This window comes from Chlamydotis macqueenii, chromosome 25 (genome assembly GCF_036417535.1).
Source record: "Chlamydotis macqueenii isolate bChlMac1 chromosome 25, bChlMac1.mat, whole genome shotgun sequence".
NCBI lineage: Eukaryota > Metazoa > Chordata > Aves > Otidiformes > Otididae > Chlamydotis > Chlamydotis macqueenii.
The window spans coordinates 5,879,961-5,903,069 of record NC_141580.1 but is presented as its reverse complement, the minus strand read 5'-3'; the positions used below and the strand labels follow the sequence as shown (position 1 = coordinate 5,903,069).

Here is a 23,109-nt window from a genome sequence, read left to right as displayed (position 1 = left end):
TGCCATTTCCTGCTCCTTTGGAAATTTCAACTTTCAAACCATCCTCAACGTTAAGGTTACTTCCACTCTACATAGAGAGGGCTCAGAATAACGTCTGAATACATAGCCTTTTCTCCTCTCCCTCCATACCACAGTCTTTATCATAGAATCATAGAACTTACAGATCATATCCTTACAGATGTCTGACCTTATCCTCACACTAGCTACTTTTCCAGAGGGTTACTTACAACCCCATTGTAAGTGTCTCCATTCCCTATGCAGCTCTCTTTATATCCATCATATGACTTCGGCTGCAGACACGGGAAGGTCCCCCACTCCTCCGTATTTCTCCAGTCCTCAGCTGATCCCTCTGCTCAACAATACTTCTCCCTTTGTCATCATCAGGCTACTCATACCTTCTTTTTCTGAGTCGGTTTAGGTCCTCTCCCTCCTGAAGTAATTTCCCTCCAGTGCTGCACATTTCCATTCCTGTCTTGCCTGATCACACTGAGCTTCCTTTAGTCAGGCTCAGGGGAGGAAAGAATAGCTCCCAGCAGCAATCTCACCTTTAATCCACTTCTCCCCAGCATATCAGAAGCTCAGAAATGCGACTATCACCTCTGCAAATCCCACGCTGCTAACTTCATCTCTCCCCTGCCCACATCATTGCTCAATTTGCACATTGGCCAAACCAATCCCCCCAAACTCAGAATTTTTCCAGTTTCCTTCCAGAAAGAAGGCTGATAACATTAAAGAAAACTCTAAAATGCTGGGTTTTTTCATCCAGTGACTCTCTTCCTTTAGCCACATCGCTAATCCCAAACCATTTGCCTTTCTTTCAAACAGCTGAAAGGTTCCTTTGACCCACGCACTTTACTGCTGACCTTCTGTTTCTCTTCCCCTCTGGAGATGGTAACACATCCTTTTACTTCAGCAAGAAGGCCACAAGTAGATCACCCAAGAATGAAATCCGAGGTATCTTGACAGCCTCCCTCCCCCTCGCCATGCCACATCCATCCCCGCTTCGAGTCGTGTCATTTTAGAGCGTCCCCTCCCTTCTGCCATGCCTACTTGGCTCTCAACAGACTAGCAGTAAAGAATTAAAACTGGTAGAAATTGCATGAAAAAGACATTCTTAACACTGACAGAAACACTCCTGCAAAGAGAGCCTACGTACAAATTTCTGACTTCACACTAACAGCGTGTCTTATTTCTGCTGTAGTTTTTGCGACTAGTATTTTCGAGATGACGAAAAGCTGCAGGCTAAAGGCAGGCATATTTTACCTACGCTTAGGAACAGTGAGAGCACAGCTTTCACAGCAAGCACACAGCACAGCAAGCCTTTTCCTTTATTCCATGCTGGTGTTGTATCTCAAGTGACCTCCATCTAAATATAGATTAAAAAGCCAAAAGTCTTCTCTGAAAGTGGTTTTGATTAAGAAGGAAAAACAAGGTTTAAAAAGCCTTCCTCCACCTTCAGAAAAATTGTTAGACTGACCAAGCGTCAGGGTACACACACAGGATCTTGAGCTCCCACCAATTCAGTGCGACCTTGGCCAAGATATTTGGGCCCAGCCTCCCTCTAACCGGCCCTTTCACAGCTCATCGTTTTCACGTTCCGTCCTCTGCAAGCTTTAACAACCTCCAAGCTGTTCTTCCCAGAGGACTGACTCCACTTTTCCCTCGAAGGAAGCTTTAACACACAAAATAAAATGTCTTCTCCCTGGCAAATTTTCACAGAGAAAAGAACAGAGAAATTAACCCTAGCATAAAAAAAAAAAACCTCTACCTTTTTATTTTTTACTCTAGTATACAGGAAAGACAACGAAAGCCTGATATTCGGCATGGCTAAAGTCCCAATTAAAAATAGTGCCCTTTCTTAAAGTCAAGGGAAAACAGGGTTGTGACGGGGTTATTGTTTCTGAGCACACTCGGCAGCTTTTAAGATTTCAGCATCGGGTAATGGAGCCCTGTTTCCTCTCTGACATCACTACACATTCTCCCTGCATGACCAGGGCAATGACACAGTAACAGGTTTTGCTGCTACAATTATTTTCCTTTTGCAAAGGGGTTGCCCCACAAAGGGCCAAGAACAAGGACACCAAGCAAAAGGCACACGTGAACAAGTTGTGCAACACACAGCTACAGAGCCTACCCATTTCTTGAGTTTATCTTGCAGTACTCAACTTGTTTGAGGTTCCCCATCTATCCCCTCCCAAACTATTAAGAGAAACGTATTTTCAAACCCAAGATCTGTCTCCCTCCACTTCCTGAAGCAGGAACTTCAAAACTGAATCAGACCATTTCAATATTAATTACTACTCCTTTCTTAATTTAAGGAAATGAACGATGCAAACCAATCCCTGTGTTTAGCGCTGCGTTAGGAAGCCGTACCTACAGACCACAGATAAGGGAAGGCGAACGGTGCAGTCATCCACGCTGACATGTATTTTCTCGTGTGTTCCTAACGCAGATTAATAACGACTTACGAAGCACACATCCCCTAAAACATCCAGAAGGGACAACATAAATGATTCACTACTGGATGTCCTCACTGTTTTCAAGATTGTGCCTGAATGCTACATTAAGCAGAATTACGCAACTATAAAAAAAAAACAAAAACTCCCAGATCTTTACATGAAAAGCATGAGTTTGGGTGGAAAGCAATATTCCAGCTCTGAGCTCCTGAAACAAGGACGACACACAAAAGCTCATCAATGGCTCTTCTCGAGTTGCGTTTATTCTCACTCCTTTTGTTTTTCTTTCTAACCTCGAGACGCTCTCAGGCTGAAGTCAGAAAACAAAATGCCATTGTTTCGGCTTAACGAGTCAACGTTAACTTCGGCCTTGTTTATTTAAATCCCCTTTAAGACAGCAACAGTGGCGGTAATTACACCGAAACGCTAATGTTTTCTGGAGGGGGGGATCCGAGAAGGAAGAGGCGTTTCCCACAGAGGGGTTCGCTGGCACTGGCTGGGGCAGCCGGGGCGGCCTCGGCCGGGGTGCGGGGCCGGGCTGGGGCAGCCCCCGGCCGGGAGCGGGGAGCGGCGGCGGGCAGGTGAGCTCCGCGGCCCGACCCGCAGCCCGCCGGGCTGCCGCTCCCGCCAGCCTCCGGCCTAACATACCAGAAAAAGAAAAAAAAAAAAAACAAAAAACCAAACCCACCGAAACGCACGTTCCTGCGGGGGAGGGCGAGTCCCCGCCGCCCCGCTGCCCCCCGCCGCCCTTACGGCACCGCCGGCCGCTGTTCGCCTCCCCGGGCCGGCCCCTTCCCGCGGGTCACCTTGACAGCCCGCCGCGGCCCCCCGCGCTCCCGCCTTTGTGTCGTTACCCGCCGCCGCCGAGCGCCGGGCCCGCGCACAAAGCCCCGCCGCCGGCGCGGGGGGAGGCCGGCCCGCCCCGGTCTGAGGGAGCCGCGGCCGCCCGGGGCAGAGCGGGGTCCCGCCACCCCACGGCGCGGCCGTTACCTGGAAGTCCCTGTCCTCGTTGAAGCGGGAGAACCTGTCCGCCATTTTGCGCCGCCGCCGCCTCGCTCGGCCCGGCCCGGCCCGGCTCGGCCCCGCGCCTCCGGCCGCCTCCCCTCAGCACCGCCCCCGCCGCGCCGCGCCGCTCCGCGCATGCGCGGCAGAGCAGGTCACGTGAGCGGCGCGGGAGAGCGGCCTCACGGCGGCGCCAGCGGGGAGGGGGGGGGACGCACCGCGGCAGGGGAGGCGGCAGCGTGAGCGCCGGCCCACTGACAGGCGGCTGCCGGAGCGGCGGAGGGCGGCAAGCACCGCCGGCCGCACGGGTAACGCTCAGCGGAGCCCCGTTGCGATTTGAAACAGAGGGCGCATTACGCACGCACCGCTCCCCGCCTGCGTGCGCACCCTGGCAACCTGCGACAGCGCCACGCCCCCCGTCTCACTGCGCACGTGCGCAGAGCCGCCAGGCGATGAGAACTCGACCCGGGGCACAAGGAGGGCACTAGCCTCTTTTCTGCCTTCCGGCCCCAACCAATGGGGCTGCCCCAACCTCTTGAGTGATGGCGATACGAACCAATAAGGAGCACGGACTCACCACCGCCCGCTGGCGTGCGCCGCGGGTGCCGCTGCCTGTTGAGGAAGCGCATGCGCAGAGTCCCTCAGAGGGGGCTCGGGCGGGAGGGGTCTGGGCGGTTCGGGGTCGCCCAGCGCCGCTCGGGCGGCGGGGATAGGCTCGGGGCCCAGCTGGCCCGGGGGCCTGGGGCCAGCCCCGGGGCGCTGGTGGGGCCTGGGGGCCGGTGATGATGTCCCCGGGGCCGGCCCTGCGGTAGGCCGTGGTGCCCAGGGCAAAGCCTGAGCTGGATCCCGGTGCTCGGAGCCGACCATGTCAGCTGGGTACCGGGGCCAGGCGGAGCCATGCCCGGGGCCCTGCTCCCGCCTTCAGCCAGGCTGCCGGGGCCTTTCTTCACCCTGCAGCGGGGAGGTGTGCACCTGGCCTGTGCAAGCACAGCCAGGTCCCCGCATGAGGTGGCAGAGGAGCAGCGCCGCAGGTCTGCGTGCACCAGGGGATGCCGGAGGTCTCTGCCTCACAGCACCCTGCCGGCGTTTGAGCGCAGGGGCCGCGGGGGACGAGGCCCTGCTTTCCATCGACCACCACAGCTGTTACCAGCTGTCTCTGAGCAAGCATGGCGGCGTGTGTCACCATCTCCCCGCCGTCCCCGACAGCAGGAAAACCGGACCCCATCTGTCTCTCCATTCATTCGTTTTCTTTTACCGTTTCCTCAGTCCCCGGATCCTGCTTGCGTGCTGCCCTCTGCTGCCTCGTCCGAGCTGGGAACAGGCCTGTCTGTAGCGTGTTCACCAGACCGTGCCTCCGGCTGTGCCAGCCGACCTGCTGATGGGTGTGCCGGCCAGCCCTGCGCAGGGAGGCTGCGGGTGGGAGGCAGGGGAGGCCGAAGCGGGGGCTGCACTTTGTGCTGGGCAGCGTAGCTCATCGCAGAGGTGACTTGATCTATGACTGCAGCGTGCCAGGCTGGGCTGCGCTGCCACAGCTCCTGCGTGCAGCTCCTTCACGCATCTGACTCTAACTTGCCACGAGAGATGCTGCTCTCGTCCTGCTGCCCCACATCAGCAGCCCTGCGGAAATGCCCCGAGGAAATCTCTCTAATCCTGGCTCCCCCCCTTTTTGAGGGGACTGTGCCCCGCCTTGTCCTCCCGAAGCACCTGGAGGGGTCCAGGCGAGCAGGGTGGAGCTGGGAGCTCCGCTTCGTGGAGCAGCCCCCCGGGTACCGGGTGGGCACTCTGGGCCCTGCTCAGTCCCGGGACTGTGCCCACGAGAGGGAGCTCCTGCTCCCCCTGGCAGGCAGTGGGATCCCCACCCACACTGTGGGACCCCCACCCACCCTGGGGGGTCTGAGCCGGACGTGTCCCCGCAGGGAGATGGAGCCTTTTCAAGCCGGGCAGGATGAGACCCGGGGCAGGGAGCATGGGTGCCTGGCACCCCCGTGGAGAGTGGCAGCTCCCCCAGCAGGAGCGGGTGTCCCGGTGGCTTACACCCCTTCCCGACATGGCCCCTCCCCGCCCCGGTGGGGGCACAAGGCCGGTGCTCATTGTCACCAGTGGGTGGGGGGCACCCAGCCGTGCCTGCGTGGGCTTTGGGGCAAGGAGAATCTGGCACCCCAGGGCTGGGTGCCCTCCTCAGTGCTGCCTGAAGCCCCTCACCCCCTGCCTCAGTTTCCCTCGGTGCTGCAGGGGTGAGCGGAGCCCGACTGGGGCCGTGAGGGGCTGGGGCAGAGGCTGAGCCCGCTTTGGGGGGGCAGCCCTGCGAGGGCTGGGGCTCCTCTGCCCGAGGGGAACGGTGTCCCCAGGCCAGGGGACCCCCGACCCCCAGCTTGCACATGTGCGGCGTGCACCTACGGGGGTGAGCGTGAGCGCGTGTGCGCGCAGAGGGAGGCCCCTTCCTGTGGGCCGGGAGGCAGAGGGCAGCACTGTGGCCACCTGGGCCCCTCTTCTCATGTAAAGCAGCTTTGTGCGGGGGCTGCGGCCCCCTGGACCCGCCACCTTGGCCCCGATGGGGCTGAAGGACTATCCTGCCCCACTCTGCCCCCAGTACCCCCTAGTCCAGAGGGGCTGGCGTGGGGACAGCTCTGTGCCCTCATGTGTGGGGCACAGCTTCATGGCACCATCAGGGACAGGGACAGTTCAGTGCGACCGCTGGGCACAGGGATCAGTCTGTGCCCCTTTTGGGCGCAGGGGTGGCTCAGTGTCCCACGGGCAGCCCCCCCACCCTATGGGGACAATTTGGATGGTGTTGGGGGACAGATGACCCTGAGGGCCACCCCGGTCCTGCAGCGCAGGCTCGCCTGCGTCCCCACACCCAGCCCTGAGCAGGGCTGTGTATAAATAGCAGCTGGCTCTGTCACCTCCTGTCACATGCCTTGTGCTGGCAGGGTCCCCGCCATCGGCCAGGGGCACAGCTGTTCCCGGCACAAGGAGGGATGGGCACAGGGGCACCCTGTCCCCTCCCGCCGGCTGTGGAGCAGGGCACCCCCACCATGGGGCCACCGGGGCCATGGATGCCCCCCGTACACCAGGGATGGTCCTGGGGGGGTACCCAGGGGTGCACACCGCCTGCGTGGGGCATTGCTGTCACCACCTCCGGGTCCTGGGACAGAGCCGAGATGGCTGGACCCCTCCACCCCATGGGGACCCATGGCCAGCGCCGGGGGTTTCCAACCCCAAATCAGAAAAAAAAGGGGAAAATCCGGGGGCGGGGGGGGTGAAACACCCCCGCCTCGCACCGCCTGCTTCCAGTTGCAAAAATTGTCACCGCTCCACCCGCCGGTCCCCGAGTGGCTCTAAAAATACCGCGTCCTCCTGACAGCGACAGCTGGGGGTCCAGGGTCCAGGCACCGTGGGGACCCGCCGAGGGGGCCGTGCGGAGGCCAGCGCTGGGTCCCCAGCCCACCCGTCCCCCCGCCCCGAGCTGGGACAATCCCTCTCCCTTCCATGCTCCGTTTTGGGGAGCCCCCAGCATCCCGCCCTGCCAGGCCTGGCCCGCCGCCCCCTTCCCCCACCGGGGTGCTGGTGGCCAGTGGCACCGTGCCCGCTCTTGCCCGCCGGCACACAGCCTGGCCTCGACGCGCGGCGGCGGCCGTGCCTCTCGCTGGCCCCTCGGCCCTCCCCGAAGCCCCTAATCCATCTCTCGCAGCGGGGGATGCCTAAGCTGCCTTTTCACGCCGGCTCCTCCGCGCGCGAGCCGGCCGTGCTGTCAATGGCGGGCGCTGGCGGGAGATGTGTCGGACAAGCCCGGGGCCGCCTCCCCTGCCAGCAAGGTCAAGGTGTGCTTAAGCTGGCTTCCACCCCGGCCGCCGCAGGCCGGCCTGCTGCCACCTCGGGTTTTGTCCCCCGCAGGTTTGGGGTGGGGGTTTGGGATGCTCCCGCGGGTGGCCGGGCAGCGGGAGCCTCGGTTCGGTGGGGGCTGGTCCGCTCTCAGGGTCGCCCGTCAGCGCTCCAGGCCCGGCCTGGGACTCTCTGGGTGCTGGGGTTCGGCTAACGGGGAGCCCAGTGCCTGCTAGCACCACCTGGGTGCCCGCTGCACCCACGGCCTGCCCCACGGGTACCCCAGGGCTGGGCTCACCCCAGGGCCTGCCCCACGGGCACCCGGGGGCCCAGTTCACCCCACAGCTCACCCCACAGGTACCCCAGGGTTTGGCTCACCCCGCCAGCCCACCCAGCCAGTGCTGCTCAGGGAGCAATCCCACCCCATGGAGTCACTGCAGACCGTTAGACCGGTTTAGACCAGTACAAACCAGACACACGTGCCAGAAGACTTTTCATACAAGCACCCCTCAGCACTCTCGCCCCCCCAGTACCCACCGACCCCCCCAGCCCCACTCCCATGTCACTATGCTCGCCCCTCCTGCGGGTGCTGTGTGTGCACGTGTGTACATACATGTGTGTGCATGCCTGCACATATGTGCCCGCTCACACATGGGGTGCAGGGGGCCCCGCGGTACCGGTGCTGGGGGCCCCGCATCCCTCTCTGTTCCCTCGGTGACGGACCCCTGTCCTCCGCTGGCACCTTGAGCCGCCGCAGCCCAGGCTGGTTTTAATTAGAGGCTCAAGTGTGAAACAAAGCCGAGGGCAGGGGCTGGGAGGGCCCTGCCTCCGAGCTCCTGGGGGACCCCCGGGGGTCCCCGTCCCGCCCGGCACCACCTGGTGCAGCCGCTTGGTCCCTCCATTCCTGCTTCACCCTTCTTGTGCGCGTTCCCAAGGGGACGCGGGTGGTGGGAGCTGGTGCTGCTGGAGCCCCCCACCCCACCCTAAAAATATATTGCGGTGCTGGCCGCCAGCCCGAGAGCGGGGCCGCGTGCAGGGTCGGTGCCAGCTGCTGTGGCAGCCCGCGCATCACCCCTGGGTGTGCCCCTCCTGTCCCCGGGGGAGGGGGCTCGGAGAGGGGCCAGAGCTGCCCTCGGCTGGGCTGGGGGTGCTGGGTGCCCCTTGGGGTGCTGCCAGGGGCCCAAGGCCAGGAGCCGGGGGGGTTCCACCGGTGTCCCCCCACCCCTGGGTGCAGGGAGGACTGCACAAGCACCCTGGCATCCCAGCGAGAGGGGCTGCATGGGGACCACCTCCGACGGGGACACCGGAGCCACCAGCACAGCACCCGTGGGCCATCCCCTGACAGGCAGTGAGCTGGGGACCCTGGGGTGCTGCAGGCAGGGAGCACCCAGTGCCCACCAGCATCCTCCAGTGCTGTACTGGGATGAAGTGAGAGCGGAGCCACGGGGGGCTCAGGACTCCTAGGTCCCTCCAACCCCTGCGAGGGGGAACCCTGGGGGGAGTTGGGCTTGGCCCCGTACTCCCAGTAACGCCCAGTCTAGCCAGCTGGCAGCACCCATCCTCTCCTGCTGGGTGCTGGGATGGGTCCCTGTCCTCACAGGGTCCCCTCTGCCCAGGATGCCACACACAGACCCCTGCAGGAAAGCTTTTGGGGAGGGGGCAGGGCTCTCTCCCACCCAGCACGCCCCTGGCAGCACGGTGATGGGGACAAAGAGGACCCAAGGGGTTTCCCAGCCACCCTACACGTCCCTGTGAGGGGACACCCCTGAGCGGGTAGGACCCCACCAGTTGCCTCCCTGGGGTGTCCCCCAGTACCCCCCAGCCCACCCAGGGGTCCCTCCCGGTGCTGGCTGGCGGATTTGCTCCAGCTTTCCCCCTCCCTGGGAGGGAGCAGTGCCCGCTCCGGCTGGGACCACGTCCCCATGTGCCCCCAGTGCCCAGAGCCCCTGGGGATCCCCTGTCCTGAGCCTGCGGCACCCCACAGCACCCGGGACAGGGAGCGTGGGGACAGCCCCAGCCCCTCTGGAAGTGACATCCCCCCTGCTCCCGGAAAGAAGTCCAAATCTGACGCTTTTAGGAAGCCAAGATCCACGTGGCTCTGCAGCCACCCCCGCACCCTGTCTGTCCCTGGCTGGCGAGGCTGGGGCGAAGGCCACCCAGGCTGGGGACACCGCGGCGGTCATCCAAGCCAGGCCCTGCATCCGAGGGGCCCAGGGGAGCCATGGCCAGAGGGGCCCCCCCACCTCAGGCCTGCAAACGCGGGGGGAGCCGGGAGGCAGCCGCTCCCCAGGATCCAGCCTCGGCTGCGGCCCCCGCGGCCCGGCACCCTGCCAGGCCCTTGGCCGGCAGCCTCCCAGCCGGGGACTCACTGGACCACCGCCAAAGCGCCAGCCGTGCCGTGCCGTGCCGCCCTCCCCGACACATGGCGGCCATGGGCTCAGTGCACTCCCCAACACCAGCACCCACGGGTGCCCCGGCCGTGGGGTGGGTGGGGGCCCGGCCGCTGGCACCCCTCCCATCCCAGTTCACTCCCAGCACCCACTGTCCCGGCCTCGTTTGGGGGCCACAGGGACCCCCTCCCTCCCATCCCCAACCCCTTTGCGAAAGCGGGGGAGCCCCCAGCGTCCCACCAACCGCCGCGCGGTGCCAACCGACACGTCCGGCCCGGGACAGCCGGCGAGGGTGAGGAGGATGCTGGGAGCGGGAGCGCATCGTGTGTCCCCCCCACCTCTTCCCGGGCTTTGATTTCTGGAGCCCCCCCGCCCCTCCCCCTCGGCCGGAGCCGCGCAATGGTTTCAATTACGCTCTGAAAGGCACTGGGGCCCTCTTTTCAAGGCAGCCCGGGCTTCTCCTGCTCACAACAAAAGCTTAAGTTACAGGAAAGGGAGGGCGGCGCAGGGGACGGAGGCCGCCGGCAGAAAACCCCTTGTACCCCCCCCACCTCCAGAAAGGAGCAGGACGGGGGCAGCGGACTGCCCACCACACCCCCCCCCCAATTCCCATCTGCCCCTTGGGGTGCTGCTTTGGGAAGGGCAGCCCCGCGCCCCCTCATCCAACATTTCTTTCCCTGACGAGGGCCTGCAGCGTGTCCCAGATCCCCCCAGTGTGTCCCAGTCCCCCCCCAGTGTGTCCCAGTTCCCCCCAATATGTCCCAGTCCCCCCCCTAATGTATCCTAGTCCCTCTCTGGTGTGTCCCAGATCCCCCCAGTGTGTCCCAGTCCCCCAGTCCCCTCTTGGCATGTCCCAGTCCCCCCCCATGTGTACTGGTCCCCCCTCAGTGTGTCCCAGTCCCTGCCACCACGTCCCAAATCCCCCCAATGTGTCCTGGTCCCTCTCCAGTGTGTCCCAGATCCCCCCCAGTGTGTCCCAGTCCCTTTCTCAGTGTGTCCTGGATCCTCTCAGCGTGTCCCAGTCCCCCCGCCATGCGTCCTGGTCAACCCCCCCTCCCCGTGCTCCAGATCCCCCCAGTGTGTCCCAGTACCTTCCTGATGTGTCCCAGTCCCACCGATATATCCCAGTCTCCTCTTGATGTGTCCCAGATCCTCTCAGTGTGTCCCAGGCCCCCCCGATGTGTCCTGGTCACCCACAGTGTGTCCGAGTCCGCCCCACCATGTCCCAGATCCCCCCAGTGTGTTCCGGTCCCTCCCCAGTGTGTTCCAGTCCCCTGTTGGTGTGTCCTGGATCCTCTCAGCATGTCCCAGCCACCCCCCCATGCATCCTGGTATATCCAGTGTATCCCAGTCCCCCCGAGTGTGTCCCAGATCCTCCTCACCCCGTTCCCTCCCACTGCTCCAGTTTTAAGGACAGAAGTGCCCCTCGCCACGGTTGGGGTGGGAGGTGTGGGTCCATGGTGGGGGGCAGGATGTCCCCTGCCACCCCCAGCTGATTTGGGGACACCGGGGACACCCCTGGCTGTGCCGTGGCCCTGTGTGGCCATAGGGTGCCAGCTCCGGCAGCCCCCCAGGGTGGCCGTGGGCACCCCGCGGGTGGTGGCCGAGGCTCCCTGTTCCTTGGGTGGGTGGGAGGGGGCCTCCGGGGCCCATGTGGGTGCCAGTGGGGCACGGGGGCTGATCCTGCCCCATGCACGTGAAAGGGGACCTGGGGACAGGGGGGGACCGGCTGCAGGGTGGGGGGGGGGGGTTGGGTGCTGAGGGGGAGGAGCAGCCCCATGGGTGGGGGGATGCGGGGGGGCAGGGGACACGGGGAGGCGGCGGACATGGTGGGGCGTGAAGGGAGCAGCCCCACGGGTGGGGGCGACGCGGGAAGGCAGGGGACACGGCGGGGGAGCAGAGGACACGGGAGAGGTGGGGTACATGGGGGTCGGGGGACACGGAGGTGCCGGGACACGAGGGGGGCGAGGGACACGGGGGGAACAAGGGACACGGGGGGAGCGGGGAACATGGAGGACAGGGGACACGGGGGAGCAGGGGACACGGGGGAGCAGGGGACACGGGGGGGGCAGGGGACACGGGGGGGGGCAGGAGACACGAGGAAGAACTTTTCACCGTGACCCCGTCCCGACCCCACGCCGCGGGGGGAGTTTTCACGGCGCGGAAAAACTTTGGGGGTGAGGGGGGCCGCGCTCCCCCCTGCCCGCTGACCCCTGGGGGCGGGGGGGTGGGGCGGGGCGGGGCCGGAGAGGGCGGGGCCGCCGCGCCGTTCGAATGTGATTGGCGGGGCGGGAGGGCGGGGCCGGGAGAGGGGCGGGGCGCGGGGAGGGGTCGCTCCGCCCGGCGGGGACGCGGCGCTGCCCCGCACAAAGGCGGCGGGAGCGTCCGGTGCGGCAGCTCCGCTCCCCGGCACCCCCGGCACCGCCCCCGGCACCGCCCCCGGTGCCCCCCCCCCCCCCCCGGTAACACCCCCCGGGATATCCCCCCTCCTCCACCCCACCAGCGCCACCGCCCGCCCCGGGGCACCGGGAGCGTCCGGTCCGGGCACCGGGCACCGTTCCGCCGCGCACGGTAGAGCGGGAAACCGGGCTCATTCCTGAGCCCGTCCGGTCACCGGGGCCCAACCGGGCAGCACCGGGCACGGCGGATCCGGCCACCGAGAGTCGTCCAGGCAGCGCCGGGTACCGCGGATCCAGTCACTGGAGCCATCGAGGCAGCACCGGGTCCCGCGGATCTGATCACCGGGCACGGCAGATCCGGGCACCGGAGCCATCGAGGCAGCACCGAGTATCACAGATCTGGTCACCGGGAGCCATCGAGGCAGCACCGGGCACAGCAGATCCAGACGGAAGGAGCGACCGGCCGGTTGGGCACCGGGCACGGTAAATCCAGGCGCAGCAGCTCGGGGCACCATGGGCCACCCTGGGGTGCTGCCCGCCCTGGCCTGCCTGTTGGTGGGGCTGAGCGTGCCGACGCCGTGCCGGAGCCAGCTGCACGGCGAGAAGGGCATCTCCATCCCCGACCACGGCTTCTGCCAACCCATCTCCATCCCGCTCTGCACCGACATCGCCTACAACCAGACCATCATGCCCAATCTGCTGGGTCACACCAACCAGGAGGACGCGGGGCTGGAGGTCCACCAGTTCTACCCTTTGGTGAAGGTTCAGTGCTCCTTGGAGCTCAAGTTCTTCCTCTGCTCCATGTATGCGCCGGTCTGCACGGTGCTGGAGCAGGCCATCCCGCCATGCCGCTCCATCTGCGAGCGGGCGCGCCAAGGCTGTGAAGCCCTGATGAATAAATTCGGTTTCCAATGGCCGGAGCGATTACGTTGTGAGAATTTCCCCCGGCACGGCGCCGAACAGATCTGCGTGGGGCAGAACCATTCAGAAGATGGCGGTTCACCGACGTTGCTCACCAGCGCCACGCCGTTGGCCGGCCAGGGCACCCCGGGTGTCCCACGTTATGCCACCCTCGACCACCCCTTCCACTGCCCACGGGCGCTGAAGGTGCCCAGCTACCTCAACTACAAGTTTTTGGGTGAGAAGGACTGCGCGGCGCCCTGCGAGCCCACCCGTCCTGACGGCCACATGTTCTTCAATGAGGATGAGATCCGTTTCGCCCGCATCTGGATCCTCATCTGGTCCATCTTGTGTTGCGCCTCCACCTTCTTCACCGTCACCACCTACCTGGTGGACATGCAGCGTTTCCGCTACCCTGAGCGACCCATCATCTTCCTCTCGGGCTGCTACACCATGGTGTCGGTGGCCTACATCGCTGGCTTCGTGCTGGAGGAGAGAGTGGTCTGCAACGAGCGTTTCCAGGAGGACGGCTACCGCACGGTGGTACAGGGCACCAAGAAAGAAGGTTGCACCATCCTCTTCATGATGCTCTACTTCTTCAGCATGGCCAGCTCCATCTGGTGGGTCATCCTCTCCCTGACCTGGTTCCTGGCTGCCGGCATGAAGTGGGGCCACGAGGCCATCGAGGCCAACTCCCAGTACTTCCACTTGGCCGCCTGGGCCGTGCCAGCCATCAAGACCATCACCATCCTGGCCATGGGACAGATCGACGGGGACCTGCTGAGTGGCGTCTGCTTCGTGGGCCTCAACAACATCGACCCTCTGCGGGGCTTCGTGTTGGCCCCACTCTTCGTCTACCTCTTCATCGGTACCTCCTTCCTTCTGGCCGGCTTTGTCTCCCTCTTCCGCATCCGCACCATCATGAAACACGGCGGGACCAAGACGGAGAAGCTGGAGCGGTTGATGGTTCGCATCGGGGTCTTCAGCGTCCTCTACACCGTCCCGGCCACCATTGTCATCGCTTGCTATTTCTATGAGCAGGCTTTCCGCGAGCACTGGGAGCGCAGCTGGATCAGCCAGAACTGCAAGAGCCTGGCCATCCCCTGCCCGCTCCACTTCACCCCCCGCATGACCCCCGATTTCACCGTCTACATGATCAAGTATCTCATGACTCTCATCGTGGGCATCACCTCTGGCTTTTGGATATGGTCGGGGAAAACCCTGCACTCCTGGAGGAAGTTCTACACGCGGCTCACCAACAGCAAGCAAGGCGAGACGACGGTGTGACCCCTCGAGCCTGGCCACCGCCACTGCTGCCACCCTTCAGCTTGAATTTTTTTTTTTGGAGGGGGTTTTATTATATATTTTTTATTTTTAGATTTATTAACATCTAAGGGGTGTCTCTCTTTCTCTTTGATTTTTTTTTTGTAATTAAACCTGTAAATAGCATTTGTAAATTTAATTATATATTTCTATTTATAACAAGTAAAAGAGGAAAAAAAAGGAGGAAAGGGAGTGGGGAAAAAAAGGGAGAAAAGGGAGAGGGAGAAAGAGAGGGGAGAAGGAGGAGGGGAAAAGGAGAAAAAGGAGAGAGGGGAAAAAAGGAGAAGGGAAAAAAGGAGGAAAAGGAAAGAGGAAAAACAAAAAGGAGAGGCAAAAGAGAAGAGTAGAAAAAGGAGGAGGGAAGGGAGAAAAAGGAGGGATAAAAAAAGGAGGGGAAAAATGAGAAAAATAGAGGGGGAAAAAGGAGAAAAAGGTAAAAAAACCCTGCCGGGACAGGGAGGGGGTTCCCCACTCCCGCTCCCCTGGCCCGGTTGCGTTGGCCGGGGGGGTCCGGAACAGCCCTGCTCCCCCCGGGAGCTCCTCTGCCGGCCCCTGGCAAAAAAGGGAAGAAAAAAAGGGAAAAAAAAAAGCCAATAAAATTCCCATTTTTCTCCCTCTCCTTTTGGAAACTCCCCAAGAAAGTTGCTTTTTTTTTTTCATGAACCCCTCCTCACTCCCAAAGGATGCTGTGACAGGGCTGTGCCCCCCCCCCCCCAGGGCTGGGGGCTCTGCCTGTACCCCCCACCCTGCTCGGCCGCAGACTTTTCCTCCTCAATTTATTTTTAACAGCCCTTTGCGAATACGAGCGAGGAAAGCAAAACGCTAACTGATTCCTGACGGCTTTTTTTTTTTCCCCTAAAACAAAAATCGAGAATTAAATGGGGGGGGAACACCCCTGGGTGCTGCTGGGCCCCCCACTTCCATCACCCTACGGGGCATCTCCCTCCAGCTGGAACAAAGCGGGGAAAAAATATCGATTTAAGCCTGAAAAGAAGGATTTTTGTTTGAGTTTGCGGGGCGGGGGGGCCTCTTGGAGGAAATAGCTCACATTTTCTGTAGGATTAGGGGTTTTGGTCGTGCATGGGCCCCCCCCCCGCCAATCCCAAGTGTCCGGAGAGAAGCGGGTCCCGGCTCCAGTTGGGCTTTGTCGGGATTTGGGCTCCGGGGAGTTGGGGCTGGTGAGGAGCTCGGGGAGGGGACGGATGGATTTAATCAGCTGGATTGGATTGAAATTGAAAAAAAACCCAAAATTTCTTCCTAAAATGGAGAGGGAGACCTGGCTGGGGAAGCGCTGACCCCATGGGTGCCCCAAAGCCGGCCCGGGGCAGCCTCGACGCTTCCCGTCTCCGTCGTTTTGGGGGATTTGGGGATCTGCGGAGCACAGAGGGGGTTGGCGAGGGGGATTGAGCCGGTCCCTTTCCCCAGCAAAGCCCCGGGACGATCCCAGAACCTCCTTAAAAATCCCAGTTCTCGGCGAAGGGACCGGCGGGAGCCGAAGGGGTTAAGGCAGCGCCTCTCCAGCACTTTTTGGAAAGGAAAAACTCTTTGGATCCGGTTGAATTTTCCAGCGATGACTTGGAAGGGGGGAGAGAAGAAGGGGGAAAATGTATCCAGGGTTTGGGGTTTTTTAAATTTTTTTTTTTTCTCCCCCTTCCACGGTTTGGAGAAGCGGTTTGAGGGCTGGGCTGGGCCGGCCGGGACCCCCCCGGCACCTCCTCCCCACTCTAAAAATGGGGATGAAAATGGGGTTGGGTCCATGGCTGCTGATGTCTTCGCTGGTGGTGACATTGGCAGGACGAGCCTCGGCCAGGGGGACACCCCCTGCTCCCTCACCCCGTGCCCCCTCGGCCCCGGGCACCCAACAGTGCCGTGGGGTGGGTGGGGGTCACCCTGGCCGTGGGGGGGCTCTGGCCTGGGGGGTGCTGCTGGTTCTCCTCGGCCGGTTGCAGGGTCCCGCTCCCCAAAAAAAGCGAATCCCACCTAAGACCGCTTTCCCAAAAAGCGAATCCCACCTAAGGCTGCTTTCCCAAAAAGCAAATCCCACCCAAGGCCGCTTTGTTTCCCGGAGGCGAAGCCCGGCTCGCCGGGGGACGAGGGGAATGTAAACTCTCCACCCAGGAATGCGGGAGCTGGGAGATTTTTTTTTTTTTCCGGAAAGGCTTCGGTGTCCCAGTTTGGAAAACAGAGCCGAGGTTACCCAGGCCGCCGAGCTCCGTGGGTGCCGAGCACCCCGTGGGTGCCAGCTGGGGGTCTGTGTCCGTGCGTGGAGGTTTGGAGCTGGGATTGGGGGTGTTAGGCCGGATCCTGCCCCGGCAGCGGCCGTCTGGCTCAGCCCAGGGCCTCGCATTCATTCTTTTTGAGGGAGTTTGGAGGTTTTTGGAGATTATGGGAAGTTTTTGGCGATTTTGGGAAGTTTTTGGCTCGCGGGGCTGTTTGTAGCCTGAGCTGCGAGCCACATTGGGTGCGTCCCCTCTGTCCCCTGCTGTCACCCGAGGGACACGTCACCCCTGGTCTGGCAGAGAGGGGGTCCCCCAGGCCCAGCCTAACCCCAGGGGCAGGGGACAGCGCACAGGGACCTCCTCCTCCTCGGCTGACCCCCAGCCCTCCCAGGCTGATGCCCCCCCAGGCTGGTGCCCCCCTTCCTCCCCTTCCTCTCTTAAGGAGCAAACGCGGGTGACGGGTCCTGCTGTGACCGTGCTGGGGGCCCTTTGATGTCCCCGCACCAGCCCTGCTCTGTTTTCACAGCTGCCCAGCATGGCAGAAGTCAATTAAAGCGCGTCCCAGCCCGCCCCAGAGCACCCACAACTCATCACACCAGTGTCCAAGGAGGCTCACGGGGCTTGCACGGGTGGGGACGGGGACAGGGGGGGTTCCACCTCCTCCTGTCACTGTGTCCCCAGCAGTGACGGGGGGGTGGCAGGGGACCAGGAAGACGATGGGAAGCAGGGAGGTGACGGGGGACAGTGTGTGGGGACACGTCACGCGTCCCCACTGATGGTTTCTGCTCACCCTTCGCTGCATGACACGCCCCAGCGCCTCGCTGGGGACACCGCTGGCTGTCCCTAACCCGTCCACGCGCCCTAATCCCCACGAGGCCACGGCGATCTGCATCCACAGGTGACGTGGGCAGAGCGGGCCCCCGCGGGTGCTCCCGGCCCCGTTGCGTCCCCCCCGGCCGTGGGCGCTTGGAGCGGGATCTCGGGGAGGCTGGCCGAGGCCTGGCCGGACGCCAGCGAGGACAGGCGGCCGCGCCGGCTAAATTCGGCTGCTGGCTGTGCCGCTCTTAAAGGAGGCGAAGCTGCCGGAAAGCAGGATGAGCCCCCTCGGCAATTAGGGAATGGCACTAATGAGGGTTGGGTTTCCTGAGGCAGAAGGAGGATCTGGTCTCCACCCCCCCGCCCGGCCTGAGTGACCCTGGTCTCCGTGCTGGGGTCACGGCCGAAGGGTGCAGGAGCGGGGGACGGGGGTCACCTCTCCATCCCAGCATCCTCCCGGAGAACTGGGGAGGGATGGAAGTGGGGTGGTTGGGCGTGGGACCCCATCTCCATCCTGGTATTCCTCCTGGAGAACGAGGTGGACGGACACGGTGCTCCACCTCCATCCAACACCTCCAGAGAACATGGGATGGACGAACACAGGATGGGTGGGCTTGGGACCCCCTCCCCATCCTGGTGAGCCTCCTGGAGAACGTGGGATGGACGGTAACAGGATCGGGGAGCATGCTACCCCATCCCAGTTCCCCTGGAGAACACGGGACGGACAGACAGGAGATGGGTGGACGTGGGTCCCCATCCCAATCGTGGTGAACCTCCTGGAGAACGTAGGATGGACATGGTTCTCCACCTCCATCCAACACGACATCCTTAGAACACGGGATGGCCGGACACGGGATGGGTGGGCCTGGGACCCCGGCTCCATCCTGGTGAGCCTCCACGGGACGGCCGGACACGGTTCCCCACCCCCATCGCACCCCGCAGCAGCCCCGCTCCCCTCCCCGCCCCCCGGGGCCCCCCCGTGGGACCGCCCCACGGCCACGCGGTTCCTGCGCAGCTGGCCCGGGGCGGGGGGGGGGTCGGGGGTCGGAATTCGGGGGGGCGGGGGGAGAGAGGAGGGGGCCCCGGCGGCGGCGGCGCCTGTGAAGGCGGGGAAATGTTTGTGCAGCTGGGACCCCGGGGCGGGGGCGTGCGGGGGGCGTGCGGGGGGTGTGCAAGGGGGAGAGTGTGTGTGAGCGTGTACGAGGGGTGTGTGCGTGCAAGGGGATGTGCAAGAGGGGTGTGCTAGGGGGGCGGGGTGTGCGCGCAAGGGGGTGTGCAAGGGGGGGGTGCAAGGGGAGCAGGAATGTGTGTGTGCAAGGAGGGGGAGTGTGTGTGTGCAAGCCGGGGTGCAAGGAGGGGAGTGTGTGCAAGGGAGGGTGCAAGGGAAAGCGTGTGCGGGTGCAAAGGAGGGGCGTGCGACGGGGGCAGTGTGTATGCAAAGGTGGGGTGCAGGGAGGGGAGGAATGTGCGTGCAAAGGGAGTGTGTCTGTGCAGGGAAGGGTGCAAGGACGGAGGGCTGGGTGTGCAAGGGGGTGTGCAAAGAGGGTGCAAGGAGGGGGTGTGTTCATGCAATGTGAAAGGGGGAATGTGTGCAAAGGGGTGTGCAAGGGGACGTGCAAGGAGGTGTGCAGGGACGAGTGGGTATGTGCCAGGGGGGTACGTGTGTGTGCCAGGGGAGTGTGTGTGCAAGGGAGAGGTACCTGAGTGTGCAAGGAGGGGTGCATGAAGGGGTGAGTGTGCATGTGCGAAGGAGAGTGCAACGGGCTGTGTGTGTAAGGGGGACCATGTGTGTGTGGGTGTGTGTGCAACGGCAAGTGTGTGTGAAAGGGGAACACGTCAGTGCACGTGTGTGTGCTCAGGGGAACGCGTGTGAACGTGCAGCGGGGTGGGTGTGCAAGAGGGGGGTGTGCGTAGGTGTGTGTGGAGGGTATGCATGTGAGAAACGTGTGGGTGTGTGCACACGTGTGCAAGGAGGGGATGCACACGCCACAGACGTGTTTGTGAGCGGGTGTGCAAATGGGTGTGTGTAGCAGGGAAGACCCTGGGAGCGGGGGGGGCGGGGCTGAGCACATATAACACGGGCTGCACACGCGACGGCCATGCGTGTGCATGTCCATGCATGTGCCTGGGGCTCACTGTGCCCCCTGAACTGCCTCGCAGGGACCCGCACACGTGTGCACACGCATGTGTCGGCCAGTGTTGCCGGTGCCCAGGCGGTGTGACAAGCTGGCCCGTCCTCAGCCCCCGGGCTCACCCCCGCGGGCCCCCAGCTCTGACGCGGCCCAGCTGCCGCCGGCCCTGCGGCGTTGCCGCACCATTTATAGCAAATTCGGGGCTGCGCGGGGCGGGGGAGGGCGGGGGGTCCCTGGGGACAGGAGGACACCCGGCAAGCAGGGGCCTGGCCAGGGGGAACGGGAACGGGGCGGATGCGCACGCATGCGTGTGCACACAGGGGCGTGTGCATGCACACACGTGTGGGCACTGTGCTGCATGCAGAAGCCTGCGTGTCGGTGTGCGCTGACCCGCCTGAACATGCCTGGGCACATGGGAGTGGGCACATGCGCAGGCGTGGGCATGCACAAGCGCGGGCAAACGCGCACAAGCATGGCTGCACACACGCATGCATGGATGCACACGTATGCACACGTAAGCACACACACAGAGCCACTGGAAGTTTCCTCTGTGACGGAGGGACCTCCATGTTGGTCCCACACGATGGAGGTTCCCCCACGATGGAGGTTCTCCCCATGACAGAGAGTTTCCCCGTGACAGAGGTTCCCCCATGACGGAGATTCCCCCAAAATGAAGGTATCCCCCGTGGTGGAGGTTCTCCCCAGAACTGAGGTTGCCCTAATGGAGGTTCCCCCTACAATGGAGGTTCCCTCAAAATGAAGGTTTCCCCCATGGTGGAGCTCTCCCCCACAATGAAGATCCCCCTCCATGGTGAAGGTTTGCCCAAAATGGAGGTTCTCCCTATGACAGAGGGTTTCCCCATGATGGAGGTTCCCCCAAAATGAAGGTATCCCCCATGACAGAAGTTCCCCCACGATGGAGGTTTCCCTCAAAGGAGGTTTTGCCATGATGGAGGTCCCCCCGTGAAGAAGGGTTCCCTCATGACGGAGGTTTTGCCCACGGGGGAGGTTCTCTCCATGGCAGAGTTTCCCCGTGACGGAGGTTCCACCACGATGAACGTTCCTGCTACCATGGAGGTTCCTCCCCAGTGAAGGTGCCCCCCACGGTGACGGTTGCCCCGCGGTGACAGTTCCCCCCGTGACGGAGGTTCTCTTGTGATGGAGATCCCCCCCCAAATGGAGGTGCCCCCTACAACAGCGGTTCCCCCTGGGTGGGGCGTTCCCTGTGATGGAGGCTCCCCACCATGATGTTTTCCCCCACCACGGAGGTTCACCCTACGATGACACACACAACGTGCACACGCGTGTGCAGCCAGCACACGCACACACACACGTGCACACAAACACACACCACAGACACCAGGAATGCACCCGAGCTCACACACACCCACCAACATGCACTCACACACTTAAAAACACACACGTGTGTGCACACATGCCAGGTTTGGGTGCACACACGCACCCTGCATGTATGCACCCCTAGATGTGTGGGAGCCCCACCTGCGTGCACACACACGCAGCTCCCCTGAGCACACACGCGTGCCCCTACACGCGCCGCCTCCAAACACATGCAAAGCACACATGTGCATGCATGCACCACACATATGTGCACGTGCATGCACAAATCCATGCATGCACGCCATACTGTCCTCACATACATGTTGCACATGTCCACATCTGTGCACACAGGCAAATCTCACATACCCACATACATGCAACGCATTTATGCATGCTCACACCCATGGACATGCTGTACGGTGTGCATGCATGTTGCACGCACCACGCCATGTTGCCTCTGTGTGCACACCCCACACATGCACACCCCCAGCCCAAGCTGTGCGCACGCACACACCGTGCACACACATGCACACGTGCACACGCACCCTCATGCATGTGTACCATGCACACTCACACCAACGTGCCCCGTTGCATGCATGCACACACACTGCACGTGCACATTCCCCAGATGCGCATGCAAACCCCACACATGTGCACACCCCCCCACGTATGCACACCTCCATGCACACGCATGCTCCCCTGTGTTGCGCGCGCACCCCCCGTACACGCACTCACACGCTGGGCCCACACGCAGCTCTCCTCTGTGCACGTGCACGCATCACGCAAACGCCACCCTGCACCTCTGCACACCCACATGCGTGCACACTCACACCGCATTCAAACGCCGCACCCATGCTGCAGGCGCACACAAAATGCACACACACACGTGCATGCATGGACCCAGATGTGCACACGCGTGCACACCCATGCTCACACTCAGGCTGTGAGGGGACGAGGAGGGAGTGCTGGCCCTTACGTTCACTCTGGTCCCTACTGACGTGCGCAGGGTGCTCTCTGTGAGCAAGGCTGCGCTCGGGGTGGGGTCGGGTTAAAGGTCCTCGGGGCTGGCCCTGCCCTGCCCGGGGACCGGAGGAGCCACCACTGAGGGGACCCCCGGGGTCACCCCTCCTCGCTGCCCAGCCTGGCCCCACAAATCTGGCCCCCATTACCCAGCCCAAGGAGGGAGCAAGAGCAGAACCAGGGCTGGGGTAGCGGCTGGGGGGACACAACACCCTCAAAATGCAAAACTGGGAGCCCTGCCGCGCCCTGTCCACGGACCCGCTGCTTCGCCCATGGCACCCCGAGCCGGGGGCTCCACCGCAGCCCCCGGCCTTTCACCCTCCAAACATCCCTGCTGCGTTCCCCCGGAAGCCACTGAGGCTTTTATCCCCAAAATGCAGCCTCCCTCCATTTTGGAGGCTGGTTTAAGCGGCGGCCGTGGGACGCAGGGTGACGAGTGGCGCAGCAGGTTGGGTCTCAGCACCAGCCCCTGTGGTTGCAGTCCCCCCCCGGGGACAGAGCTGAGGGCTGAGCGGGCACGCAGACACCCACCGACCCCCCGAGGTGGGGAATGCGAGGCCGGGTGACCTCCGCGCCTCCCCCTACCAAAAACCCAGCCCCAGCTCCAGCTCTTGGTGCCCCCTCCCTGGGCCGATGTGCGGCCTGTCCCCACGGCCGTCACCTCCGCGCTGGCGTTTCCCGGGAGCAGCGGCAGCACGCGGGGCGCCGCGGCCCCCCTGCCAGCCCGGGGGGGTGGATTTATTTCCGTCTGATATGAAATTGACCCTCGATATCAAATGGAGCCCTCAGACAACTCCGTTTGCCTTTCCGGCGGCGGGCCTGCGGGAACGCTCGGCCCGGTTGTTTTTTTGGGAGTGAGGTGGGGACGGAAGCAGGCCCGGGGGTGGCCGCGGGTGGGTTTTGGGGAGCTCAGGGTGGGTTTTTGGGGGTCGGAGCTTGCTTTCTGCTGTGGGGTGCGAGGCCGGCCCCCCTGCGCTCAGCAGCGGTAAGGGGAGCGGGGAACGGGGGCTGCCCGGAGGCCGCGGCCGTCCGTGGGGACACGTCGTGGGGGGGACACGCTGCAGCCCCCCTCCAGCGCTGGCCGAGGGAGTTGGATCCACGGGTGTGCGGGCGTCTCGGGTGGGACGACACCCCACGCCAGCCCACCCCGCCCCGCGCCGGGCCCCGCGGCCCCGCAGCCCCCACCACTTCCGCACGGGGCCCCACGGCCCGGCCACGCCCCCGCGGCCGGACCCCGCCGTGTGCCCCACGCCCGCCGTGGGCTTCCCCGCCCCAAACCCCGCCCCCTCAGC

The 23,109-nt window shown here is 63.2% G+C and overlaps 2 protein-coding genes across 7 annotated transcripts in view; one reads left to right on the top strand and one right to left on the bottom strand.

The window, feature by feature from the left end:
• GPATCH8 (G-patch domain containing 8) overlaps positions 1-3,576 on the bottom strand; it is a 56,299-nt gene extending 52,723 nt beyond the window's left edge. For 2 of the 6 annotated variants that reach the window (XM_086766540.1, XM_086766534.1), the window contains exon 1: positions 3,447-3,576. In XM_086766540.1, the coding sequence (XP_086622666.1) occupies positions 3,447-3,491 (45 nt within the window). In that variant the 5' untranslated portion in view covers positions 3,492-3,576. Of the gene's footprint in view, positions 1-3,144; positions 3,182-3,446 lie in introns of those variants that run through there. The other 4 variants (XM_086766536.1, XM_086766537.1, XM_086766535.1 and 1 more) reach the window with 3 other exon arrangements.
• Positions 3,577-12,154: 8,578 nt separating this feature from the next.
• Positions 12,155-14,426, top strand: FZD2 (frizzled class receptor 2). The gene has a single exon (XM_010125797.2). The coding sequence runs from the start codon at positions 12,583-12,585 to the stop codon at positions 14,254-14,256; it is 1,674 nt and encodes a 557-aa protein (XP_010124099.2). The 5' UTR covers positions 12,155-12,582; the 3' UTR covers positions 14,257-14,426.
• The last annotated feature ends 8,683 nt before the right edge of the window (positions 14,427-23,109 follow it).